The sequence below is a fragment of the Propithecus coquereli genome, unplaced genomic scaffold (genome assembly GCF_000956105.1).
Source record: "Propithecus coquereli isolate 6110/MARCELLA unplaced genomic scaffold, Pcoq_1.0 Scaffold15, whole genome shotgun sequence".
Taxonomy (NCBI): domain Eukaryota; kingdom Metazoa; phylum Chordata; class Mammalia; order Primates; family Indriidae; genus Propithecus; species Propithecus coquereli.
Window position 1 is genome coordinate 2,219,879 of NW_012139413.1, and position 12,694 is coordinate 2,232,572.

General features: G+C 35.2%; 1 protein-coding gene across 1 annotated transcript in view; it reads left to right on the plus strand.

Moving 5' to 3' along the window:
- Window positions 1-12,694, plus strand: part of LOC105806928 (matrilin-3-like) — a 256,161-nt gene that overhangs the window by 41,360 nt on the left and 202,107 nt on the right. Inside the window, exon 2 of the mRNA XM_012640161.1 lies at window positions 9,118-9,240. Coding sequence (XP_012495615.1) covers window positions 9,118-9,240 — 123 coding nt within the window. The remainder of the gene's footprint in view (window positions 1-9,117; window positions 9,241-12,694) is intronic.

Here is a 12,694-nt window from a genome sequence, read left to right on the forward strand (position 1 = left end):
AGTAGAGACGGGGTCTCGCTCTTACTCAGGCTGGTTTCGAACTCCTGGGCTCAAACAATCCGCCCGCCTCCCAGAGAGCTAGGATTACAGGCGTGAGCCACCGCGCCCGGCCAATGACTATATGTTTTTGAATAAGCATAATTTCATATCATCTCAGCAGTTCATTATGAGATCTGCATGATCTTATATGTAGAAATGTCCTTCCTTCAGACATATAACACAGTCCAATTTCTTCAAAACATATTTTTGGATAAATTCATAAGAATTAAGTCATGGGACTCCTAATACCTGCCCTATTCCAACATAGCTTCTCTTTTTCAGCAAACTGAGCTTAGAAAATAATATCCAAACTTGTATGTAAACTTACACTCAACTATCTCTTAGAAAGTCAACCTTTACTGATCTTTCTGATATCCTGCAGCACAAAGCACAGGACCCAATTATGAAGTCTTATATTCTTTGTTAATTACTTCATGTTTCTTACTTATAAATTCCTGCCATGTTGATTGAGTCAGATGTAAAAAAAAAAAAAAAAGAAGAAGAACATAAAGTTGCAGTTAATGAATTTTTCATTGGAATATTGTAAGGGAAAATAAGGAGGTTGAAGAAAATAGTATGAATAGTCCTTCTCTTTCTGACTATGGTGGGCTAAAGAGTAGCCAACTAATTCTTTTGCTGAGAATAACTAGAGAAATTGAATGTGATATTAAAAAAATCACTCATCTGAATATATCAAATAATAATGTGTCAGCCAGCAAAGCAAAGGAGGTGAGTTTTCCCCTCAAAAGATTAATTCATAAGTGCCATAGTGGGAAAGGCTGACAAGGTGGGAACATAGTGGCTGCTAATAGAGAGAAAAGGTATGTGGAGTAGTCAGGAGTCTCACTGGGATGAGGACATATAAATTGGAATTCAGAACAAACATGGAAGCCAAAATTTGAGAAATCAAGATACTAGAGAGAAGCTGTACCAGTCAGGGTCCAGTGAGAGACAGAAACCACAGAGGGATTTGGTTAGAGGAAAAAAATAACTATTAAGAATTATCAATTAGAAACTGGAGATAAAAGTACTGACGGGAAAAAAGAACGTTGAAGAATATAGGAATAGCAGATGTAGGCAATTGCTACTATGTTTAGGACTCAAGGAGAGTATCCAAAAAAGAAACAAACTTGGAAGCATACTCCCAGTTTTCCAGCCAGGTTGAAATTCATCTCACTGGGGAGGGTGTGGCCATGGCCCGTTGGATGGCAGGAAAGTTTGCTGAGATGTTGCTGGCCAGGGATGGTGGGCAGAAATCTGCCCACTGGAGTGGCAGTGAGAGTCTCTGGGAGGCTGACTGCTGCAGCGCTCGTGAAACTTGCTGAAGTATGTGCACCACTAGGTTGTTCATACCACTGGCAGAGTAGCTGCTCACTAATGAATCAGCTGGGATGCAGCTTTCTGGCAGCAACAGGGAACAAGCCTGAAAAACAAAAAAAACATTGGCACCAAAGTGAGAGGAACCTTCCTCTTGCAGCATTCCTCCAGTGCCCTCTATTAAAGCTCAGCATTGTACTAGCTGCAAGAGAGAAATGTTTACAGAGTCCAGTTCCATTATCATAAAACAATACAAAGAAGAGTGGATTCATAAAAACAAGAAAATTGATGACAAGATAGAAAATTTGTACCTGAGAAGTAGAATTTATAAAAAGAATCAACTGCAAATAGTAGAAATGAAAACTAATAACTTTAATATATAATACAGTAGATGGGATTAATGATGTATTATAAAAAGTTGATTATGGAATTGGTATTGTGGAACACAGGTCAGTAGACTGTATCTCGACTGAAGCCAAGAATAAAAAAAAAGTGTAATAAAACAAAATAAATCAGAAAATAGCATGAGACAAATGATGTCTAAATAATAGGTCTCACAAACATGTGTGAAATTACTAGGAAGAAAGGACAGTGAACATGGAGTATGTAAACAGATAACAGTGGAAACAAAATTTCTCTAAAACCGAAAGATATCAAACCACAAATCAAAATGCACTATTACAACAGCAATAAACCAGAATGTATTCCTCCTGTCTAACTGTAACATTGTACCCATTGACCAACCAAAGGGAAAATTTTAAAAGCAAACAGAGAAAAACAGTCACCTTATTTTCAAAAGAAATTTAAATGATAATGGTATGACACTTTTGAAATGCTTTAAAAAACCCTAGAATCCTATTCCACTGAAAATACTCTTCAAAACCTCAGGTGTAATAAATGGGAGAGAATAGGCAAATCTGTGCAGAAGAATTCCAAATAATTTATGTAGATACTCCACCCTCAAAGAAGGGGAACATAACTCTTCACTTTTTAAGTGTAGGCTGTGCATAATGACTTTTTTCTAAAAAGTATGGAAATGGGAAAAAATAGACTAACCTTATTACTCTAAAATGAAGAAACCTGACAAATATTGTATCAGCCAGGTGATCAAGGTCAACATCAACAGTGCTAAGTCATGTTGACATGAAAACGGCACTTTGCCTCTGTGGTCTTCCTCCTCAAAACGCATAATCCCAGTCTAAAATAAGAAAAGCACCATAAAAAATCCAAATCGAGAGACATTTTACAAGATGCCTCACCAGTACTCCTCAAAACTGTTAAGGTCATAAAAAATAGGGAAAGTCTAAGAAACTGTCACAGCTAAGAAGAACCTAAGGAGATATGACAACTAAATGTAATATGATATTCTGAAAGAGATCCTGGGACCAAAAAGAGGACAACAGGCAAAAACTAAGGCAAACGGAATAAAGTGTGGACTAGTTAATAATAACAAATCAACATTGGCTCATTAATTATAACAAATGTATCATACTAATATAACATGTTTATAATACTGAAATATGGGAGATGTGTGAGGTATATAAACTCTATTTATGTTTGCAGTTTTTCTCTAAAACTGTTCTAAAATAAAAACTTTAAAAATTAAGATGAAAAAATGTTATTTCCTGACAAAATATGAAAAAAAACTCTTGCCAGCAGATACATATGACAAGAAATACAGTTTTCAGGCAAAAGGAAAATTACTCCAGAAAGAAGCACAGAAATGCAAGAAGCAATAGTGAATACCAGAAAAAGTAAAAATGTGGATAGACCTAAGTTACTATTGACTATATAAAATAACAAAGTCTTAAGTTTGAAATTAAAATACATAATAACAATAATAAAACAGTAGGAAAAGCTTAAAGGGAGTTAAAGTGTAATGTTCTAGTACTGTCTGGGAAGTGAGTAAAGTCCTAATTTATATTAGACTTTAATAATAGATGTAATATCAAGGATAACCACTAAAAAAAGAATAATAGAGGAATAGAAATATGTAACCGATAATCTAATAAAGAGGGGAAATAGAACATTGAAAATAATAAATTTAAAGGAAAGTAAGAGTAGAGGTTAAAAGTAACAAAATATATGGAAACCTAGAAAAATAGTGTAATGGTAAATTTAATTCAAATATGTCAGTAATTATAATAAAAAAGTCAATGATTTAATACCAGGATTAAAAGCCAGACATAGTTGAAATATATTAAAATAATGTATACACATACATATATATAGAGAGAGATAATTTCTCAAATATATGGGTATAAAAAAAGTTAAAAGTAAAGTTTAGAAAATGAAATGTCATGCAAACTAACTGAAAGAAAACTAATATAGCTATGCTAATCTTGTAAAAAGTCAACATTAGTGAAAGAAGTGTAGCTAGACCTAAAGAGGAACATTTCATAATAACAAAGGGTTAATCTGCTAGAGATCTGTGGCAGTTCCAAATTTGTATGCTCCTCATAATAAAGCTTCAAATTATTTAAAACAAAAATTGCAGTCATAAAAGGGCTTATGTAAAATCAGATAAGCAGATTTTACTGTGCCTCTCTCAATGATAGAACAAGTATATGAAAAAAATTCTTAAAGATATAAAGATATGAAAATCATGATTAACAAATCAAACTAGGACACATATAAATTTCACACATTATAAATTTCAGAAATAGGAAAGGGGACCTCATCACAAATTAGACAGACATTTAAAAATAGTATGAGAATTGTCTCATGAACAACTTAACAGTAATACATCTGAACATTTATATTAAATGGAAAAATTCTGTGAAACACATAATTTATCCAAATGTGCAATGCTGAAAAATCAATAGACCCAAAAGTTTTTTCTTGGAAAAGATTAAAGTAGATAGGTGAGATAGATAGGTGGTAGATAAAATTGGTAAATGCCTAACAAAGCTGATCAAGAAAAAAATGAAGGTACACATTATAAATTTCAGAAATAGGAAAGGGGACTTCATCACAAATTAGACAGACATTTAAAAATAGTATGAGAATTGTGTCATTAACAACTTAACAGTAATACATCTGAACATTTATATTAAATGGAAACATTTATATTAAATACATATTTTTACATATTTGAAATATAATGCGTATTATATATATTATACATACATGCACATATATATACATACAGAACCCATAGCATCTGACAATTGCAGAATGCACATTATTTCCAGTAAACCAAATTGGTCATGTGCTAGAATATAAAGCAAGCCTTAACAAATTTTAAAGAATTGAAATCATGCAGAATATATTCTCTGTTCACTGTGGAATTAATCTAGCATTTCATAATAACAAGATGATGTTTCAAAAACCCCCAAAATATACTTCAAAATAACCCAAAAAAGAAATGTTAATGTAGATTAGGAAATAGTTTGAGTTGAATGATAATTAAAATATGTGTGGTGTGCAGCTAATACTTTATTTTTAGAAAAATGAACATGTTAATGTGATATGCTCTAAGAAAGCTGTTGTCAATTTCTTCCTTCCCAGGACACGCATGTAATTCTCCCATTGAGAGGAGTAATTCCTCCCCCTCCTGGAATCCCAGCCAGCCTGAGACTGCTTTAACTAACAAATGTCTTAGAAGTGATGCTATGTGACTTCCAAGGCTAGATCTTAAGAAGCCTTGCAGCTTTTGTTTGAATCTATTGTGATGGTCTCTCTATTAGTCACTATGGAAAATGTATCCACCCTGAGAAAGCCAAAACTAGGCACATGGACAGGCTACATGGAGAGAGAGGGAGCGACAGCTGACCAGCCAACCAGATTCCAACTGTCTCAGTCCAAATCCCAATGTGAGTGAAAAAGCCTCCATGCAAGTTTAGCCCCAGCAATCACCTGACTTCTACCATCTGCGGGATCCCATGTGAGGACCACCCAGCTGGTTCTTACCCAAGTGAGAATCCCTAGACATGTGAAAGATAGTAAGTTGTCTGTTTAAACCACTTAGTGTTGGGGTGGTTTGTCATACACTTATAGATAACCAGAAATATTTTTTAAAAAGAAAGGCTAAAAATCAATGATCTAAATTTCTATCTCAAGAACTTAGAAGCAGAATAGTGAAATAATTCCAAAGAAAGCAGAGTGAAGGCTATGATAAAGATCATAGCACAAATTAATGAAATGGAAAAATGTGCAATGCTGAAAAATCAAAAGTTTGAAAAATCAAAAAAATGTGCAATGCTGAAAAATCAAAAATCAAAAGACTCAAAAGTTTTTTCTTGGAAAAGATTAAAGTAGATAGGTGAGATAGATAGATAGGTAGATAAAATTGGTAAATGCCTAGCAAAGCTGATCAAGAAAAAATGAAGGCACACATTATAAATTTCAGAAATAGGAAAGGGGACCTCATCACAAATTAGACAGACATTTAAAAATAGTATGAGAATTGTGTCATGAACAATTTAACAGTAATACATCTGAACGTTTATATTAAATGGAAAAATTCTGTGAAACACATAATTTATCCAATATATTTAAATGAAAATCTGAATGTTCTTATATCTATTAAATAAATTGAATGTGTAATTGAAAGCCTTCATACATACACACACACATACACACACGCCCCATCCCATGCCCCAGATAGCATCATAAATGAACTCTTTCAAACATTTAAATAAGAAATAGCTCCAATCTTGCACAGATTTTTTCAGAGAATATAAAAAGATGAAACACTTCCAACTTGTTTTTCAATGTATCCCAGTATGACCTGGGTGCCAAAATCTTGCAAGAATATTACCAAGAAGAAAAAATGCAGGCAAATCTCTCTCATGAATAGAGTCACAAAAATCCTAAACAAAATATTAGCTAGCTGAACCCAGGTATATATAAGAGGGTAGTATATTATGACCCGGTTTATTTCAGGGATGCAAAGATCAATTATGTTATTCATCTCATTAACAGAAGTAATAAGAAAAAGCATCTAATTATAGATTCAGAAAAAGCAGCAAATAAAACTTAACACTTATTTATGAGACAAATATCTAAGGAACTTTTTAATCTGATAAAACATACATACACACACACACATATACGCACACACACCCTATAGTACACATCATACCGACTGTGAAATGTTAAAAACTCTGCTTCTGGCCGGGAACGGTGACTCATGCCTGTAATCCTAGCACTTTGGGAGGCTGAGGCGGGTGGATCGCTCAAGGTCAGGAGTTCGAAACCAGCCTGAGCAAGAGTGAGACCCCATCTCTACTAAAAATAGAAAGAAATTAATCGGACAACTAAAAATATATAGAAAAATTAGCCGGGCATGGTAGCGCATGCCCGTAGTCCCAGCTAGTCGGGAGGCTGAGGCAGGATGATCGCTTGAGCCCGGGAGTTTGAGGTTGCTGTGAGCTAGGCTGACGCCACGGCACTCACTCTAGCCCGGGCAACACAGTGAGACTCTGTCTCAAAAAAAAAAAAAAAAAAAAAAACTCTGCTTTTGGGATCTGAAGCAAGAAAAGGATGACTGTTGCCACCACTTCTATTTAACATTCTACTTGAGGACTCAGAAGTAGAAGAACCAATATTTTAAGATTGGACAAATGGAAAAAATATTTGAACCAGCATTTCAACAAGATGTTATCTGAATGACTAATAACTTGAAAATATGCTTAAACAAATTATTCATTGGAAAATGTAAATTAAAATCTCAATGTGATGCTATTATAAACTCCCAGAAGAAATAAAATGGAAAAACAGAATATCCCAAATGTTGACATGAATGAGTAACATGTGGTCTCTAATATATCACTGATGGGAGTATAAATTAGAATAGCCTCTTAAGAAGACTATTCAACTATAACTACCACAGGAAAACATATCAGACATTTTGACCTAGCAATTCTAGTCTCAGCTGTATGATGGTCCCTCGGTGTCCAGGCAGGATTGGTTCCAGGACTCCCGTGGATTCCAAAATCTGCAAATGCTCAAGTTCTGCAGTTGGCCCTGAGGAACCCAAGTATGTGAAAAATTGGCCGTCCATCTGCATGGAGGGCCAATTTTAATAACACAGTATTTGAATCCCGTGAATGCTGTATTTTGGTTCTGTTTGGTTGCAGATGCAGAACCTGTCAATGTGGAGGGCTGACTGTATTTATTGAAAAAATCTGCATGTAAGTGGACCTGTGCAGTTCAAATCTATGTTGTTCATGGGTCAACTGTATTGCCCAACAGAAATACATACCTAAGTTCACTGAAGACATGTATGAGAATGTTTATGGTTGCACTCTTCACAAAAGCCAAAAATAAGAAAATATCCAAATGCTCATTATCTGTGAAATGAATAAATACTGTAGTATATTCATAGAAAATGATCACAAACAGGAATAAGACTGAACAAGCTACGAGTATATGCAAAAGCATGGGTGTATCTCATAAATAGAATGCTGAATGAAAGATGCCAGGCACACAAAAAATACACACAGTATAATTTTACTTATGTATAGTTCAAAAAGACAAAACTAACCTATAGTGATTAAAGATCAGGATAGTTCTTACCTTTAGTGAGGCATGGTGCTTCTTGGATACTAGTAATATTCTGGCATTGCATTGAAGTTGTCTTGGTATTTTCTACTTCTGAAATTTCACCAAAGTGTATATACTTAAGAATTATATACTTTTCTGTGTGTATGGCATACCTCAGTGAAAAGTTAAAACAAGCAAAAGCAGTCTCAACATCTGTGTAGCCAGGGGTCAGACAAAATCAGTTATATCCAGTCAAGATGCACTGTAGCTCTCTCTGCCCGTTACTTCATTGTTCTTTCGGTATTGGTTGTTTTCTGCTCTCATGGTTGCACAGTTTGGTGACACATCTCCTCTTTGTTTACGCTTTTACTTTGTTGCTTCTGCTGTTCCTAACCAACCCATTCTCCCTTTCCTTCTCTCTGACCACCTCTTCCTTTCTCTCCCCTCCCTTGCTACCCTTCTCTTCTTCCGTTCCCTCTCCATCCTCTCCCGCTTCCAGCCACACTCATTTCATGAAGCAAGGATCTATCAAGTCAGCTGGTCAACATGGTGTAGCGGTGCCTCTTTTGAGCTATGGTACTAAATCACCTCACGGGCCATTACCAAATCTGCAAATGGGCTGGAATACTTATCAGCTGTTAGCTGGATGGGGAAAATACATAAAATTGAGCCATATCTGTAAAAACGACTTCTGGACACAGACTTAGAAGGGGTCTGTGGGCATATCCAGTACATGGACACAATCAAATCACACTTCTGTGTAGCCCTCAACTCCAGCTAGATATTAACCATTGGAAACCATGGAACTGCCTTTGTACCCTCTCTGTCTAGTACAATGCTAAATATGTAGTGGTAAGTGCTTAACAATTATTCATTTGAGAAGCCAAGAGCAACATATTTAATGAACAGGTAACCTAGTGTTCTGACTCTCTAGTTCTCTCTTTGTTCTCAATCACATCCTCAAATGATGAGTTGGATGTGAAATTTCTGAATCTGTACCCTAAGCCTCCAAAATCCGTAAGACTAGAAAACTTCTTAGTTCACTGTTCAAATGTAATATTTCAGATACTAAAGATTATGACTCGTATCTTTCTTCACATCAAAATTACGGTGCATTAGCTCTAATTAAAATGAGATATCATTTTATCTCATTTAATCTGAGGTCAGAGAATGAGGTCACTCTGTGATGTTTCATTTTTAGGAGAGCCACTGAAGTTTCTTTTTGTGTGTCTGGTAACAGGAGGCTAATTCTGTTTAACTATTCAATTGCAGATATAAATGAATGTACCATTGACAATGCTGGCTGTCAGGACCAATGCTGTAATACAATTGGCAGTTATTACTGCACATGTCAAGCTAGCCAGACGTTGGCGGAAGATGGCAGAGGATGTGACGGTAACAGTTAGGACTGTCTGCTTACTGATAAGGAATGAGAGAACATTTATGTAATGCAAAAGAGAAGGTTTGTCTTTTATCCAGAGCCAGTTGAAGTGCCTGTATTGAATGTTGTCAAGAGCACAGATCTTCCTCTCATGTCTAGATTACAAAATTGTAACCCTAAGAACACTTCAAGTAGCTTATTATGGGAAACATATGATTATACACTGGTTTGGTTGTGTCATGTTCTGATTATGGAATTTCAATCGTTCATTTAAATCCCTGGGTAAAGTACATATTTTTGAAAGCATTTCATTTAATTCTAAAGTAAAAATGGCGCTTATCATAAAATACTCATATGTTGCTACAATAGAAATGAGGGGGCACAAAACTAACCATAGGAATAGTATTCCAAGTGTACAATTATCTTTTTGCATGAACTTTAATTTTCTGTCTCCTTTTAAAAGTAATTTCTTCCCTTTTTTATTTATTAATTCATCATTTTATTCATTTGACAATCATCGAGTTCCTGCTCTGTATCAGGCATTATTCCATGCTCTAGAGGTATAAAAATTAATGAGAAATAAATTCTGTTCTGAAGGAGCTCACTGATTAGAGACAAAGATTGAAACATAAGCTCAAACCTTACAAAATGGAGTTTTAAGGCATTATTGCATGATTCAGAGACACAGGTTTGAGTCCTAGCTCTGTCACTTACAATTTGTGTAACCATAGGCAAGTTATTTAATCTCGCTGAGACACTTTTTTCTCCTCTATCAAATTTAGAATAATGGAAGTTCCTAAACCAAAAGTTTCTGTGAGAATTAAATAAGATACTGTATCTAAAACACTTAGCATAAAGAGTGGTATACAGCAGGTGTTCAAATGGTACCTATGAATTGGACTCTCATTTCTGAACTTAGTTACTACATACAGCTCATATTGGGAATGTAATGAAGGAGGGAGAATGCTTCCTTCTCTTAATCTCTAAAAGGAGAGGTATTAGATGAAGAAGATCACCTGTACCATGCTTCATGACTGTCCTTTCTGATTTTTTCTGTCTATTCATACTACTAAAATGCTTGAGCATTTTATATATTCAAGCATTTTTGTTTGTTTTAAGATCACAGTAAAAAATACATTTTGTTCCTGTTTTTCCATTGACCTTACAAAAATGCATTTTTTTTTTTTTTTCCGAATAATGTCTGTTCCTGATTGGGGCATATGTGAATAAACTGGTAAGAGAAAACAAAACAAACAAAATACAACCCCATTGAAGGTGCCTGTGGATTCGACTGGGAATACCAAAGACAAGAGAGGTAGCAGGTGTGAGTAGGTTGGAAAATTTATTCAGAGTCCCTTTATTGGGCCCTTCCAGCAAGGCTTGAGCAGGCAGCAATAAGAAGGGCTCCAGTTAGGCAGCTAGAAGTTGTTCAAGGACAACTGTATCTGGACCTTCCCGAGACAGGCTTCATCCCAGGCAGGGTCCTCTGCCTGAAAGGGTATAATTCACAAAGGCAAGCCCTAAATTTGCCCAAGTTCTTTTTTATTCAAGTGCAATAATCTTTATTTCTGGATGCGATTGTTTGGCAATGGTGTTCCCCATCAGGACTCAGTATCATAGAAGAAGAAGAGTCAAGAACCCCATTGTGTTCAAGGTAAAGGTTGAACAATGATCACTGAAGACAACACAGTCTGTATGATGAGAATATTGTTTGTCATGAACCCTCCTTGCCTCACAGGCAGAGACCAATTCATCTTCCTTTGGCTGAGTATTATTATATTATTACTGTATCATCATTGTCATTATTGCAGATATATTTGAAATATCTAGCACAGCAATCAGGCATTGTTAGGTATAACAGTTGTTATTATTATTTTTTATAATTGCTATTAGGCTAATAAGCCATGTTAAACTTTATACCCGCTAGTTCATTTACGTTCGTTTACCTTATATTTTATATGAAGTGAGTTACTCACGTTTGCTCATATAGATGTCAAAATATTTAGAGAAATGATTTACATGGTTTCATTTAACTGACCCATTTGTACAGACTGAAGGTCAATATTTGTGAGAATCAGGAGTCTGATACAATAAGGTAACTTGACTTCCTACTTACCAAGATACAGGCTGGGAATGGGGGTATGGAGTGAAGCACCTCACAAACAGAGAGCCACCTCTGTCAGTCGCATTCCTTAGTATCTTTTCATTTTCTTAACTATTTGGTAGAGATGGTAATGCTAAAAATTCAGCTTGCTCAATTATTGAATAAATAATGATCTCAGATTTATTTATATACACAGTTAAATAAAAAATAATAGAGGTCATTTTGAAATCCAGTGCATTTTAAAGCCACTGCAAACGAGCATTTCAATTCATGTGAGTGCATTAATGAGTCATTCATGTTTATTTACTGGCTAGTAACGGGAAAGGTTGGTTGGTTTCAAAGATAGTTGTGTTGAATGCTACAGCCATAGAGCAAAACAGTCATTTAAGAAGACTTTTTCTTTGCATTAATATAAATTGAACTTATTTGAATTGCTTTTTAAAAACAGATCAACATTTTAGTGGACATTTGTAGTATTATTAAAATAAATCTTTTTTTCTTTTCTTTTTTTTTATTTCTGCATATTATGGGGGTACAAATGTTTAGGTTGGGTTGCCCTTTCCCCCCTCCCCCAGTCAGAGCTTCAAGCATGTCCATCCCCCAGATGGTGCACAGCACTCCTTATGTATGCATATACCCATACCCTCCTTCCTCCTCCCATCTGCCCGACGCCCGATAAATGTTATTCCTATATGTGCACTTAGGTGTTGATCAGTGAAACCGATTTGCTGGTGAGTACATGTGGTGCTTATTTTTCCCTTCTTGGGATACTTCACTTAGTAGAATGGTTTCCAGCTCTATCCAGGAAAATACAAGAGGTGCTAGATCACCATTGTTTCTTATAGCTGAATACTACTCCATGGTATACATATACTACATTTTATTAATCCACTCATGTATTGATGGACACTTGGGTTGTTTCCACATCTTTGCAATTGTGAATTGTGCCACTATAAACATTGGAGTGCAGATTTCTTTTTTATAGAATGTCTTTTGTTCTTTTGGGTAGATGCCCAGTAATGGGATTGCTGGATCAAATGGTATAAATACATCTAGACTCTGTCCTTAAGTGGAGTTGAAACATTTGTAAATGGTCTTGTTAGCTAATCTTACTCTTTAATTTTTTCTCTAAAGAAGTATAAACTTGTGAAGAAAGCTTCTGATTAACTCAATTGCATTGGTATCCCTTTCTCTCAGACATCGTACTGAACCTAAAGAACATTTTCTGATTCACAGTGCAGGTAGATTCTTATAAGGTGTAGATTAAAGGAGCAAATAAGGGAAAAAAACTGTTTATCATTGGATGCTGTGGGGATATTCATATATACAGTGTGTATGTATGCAGATATATCTATAAATATATA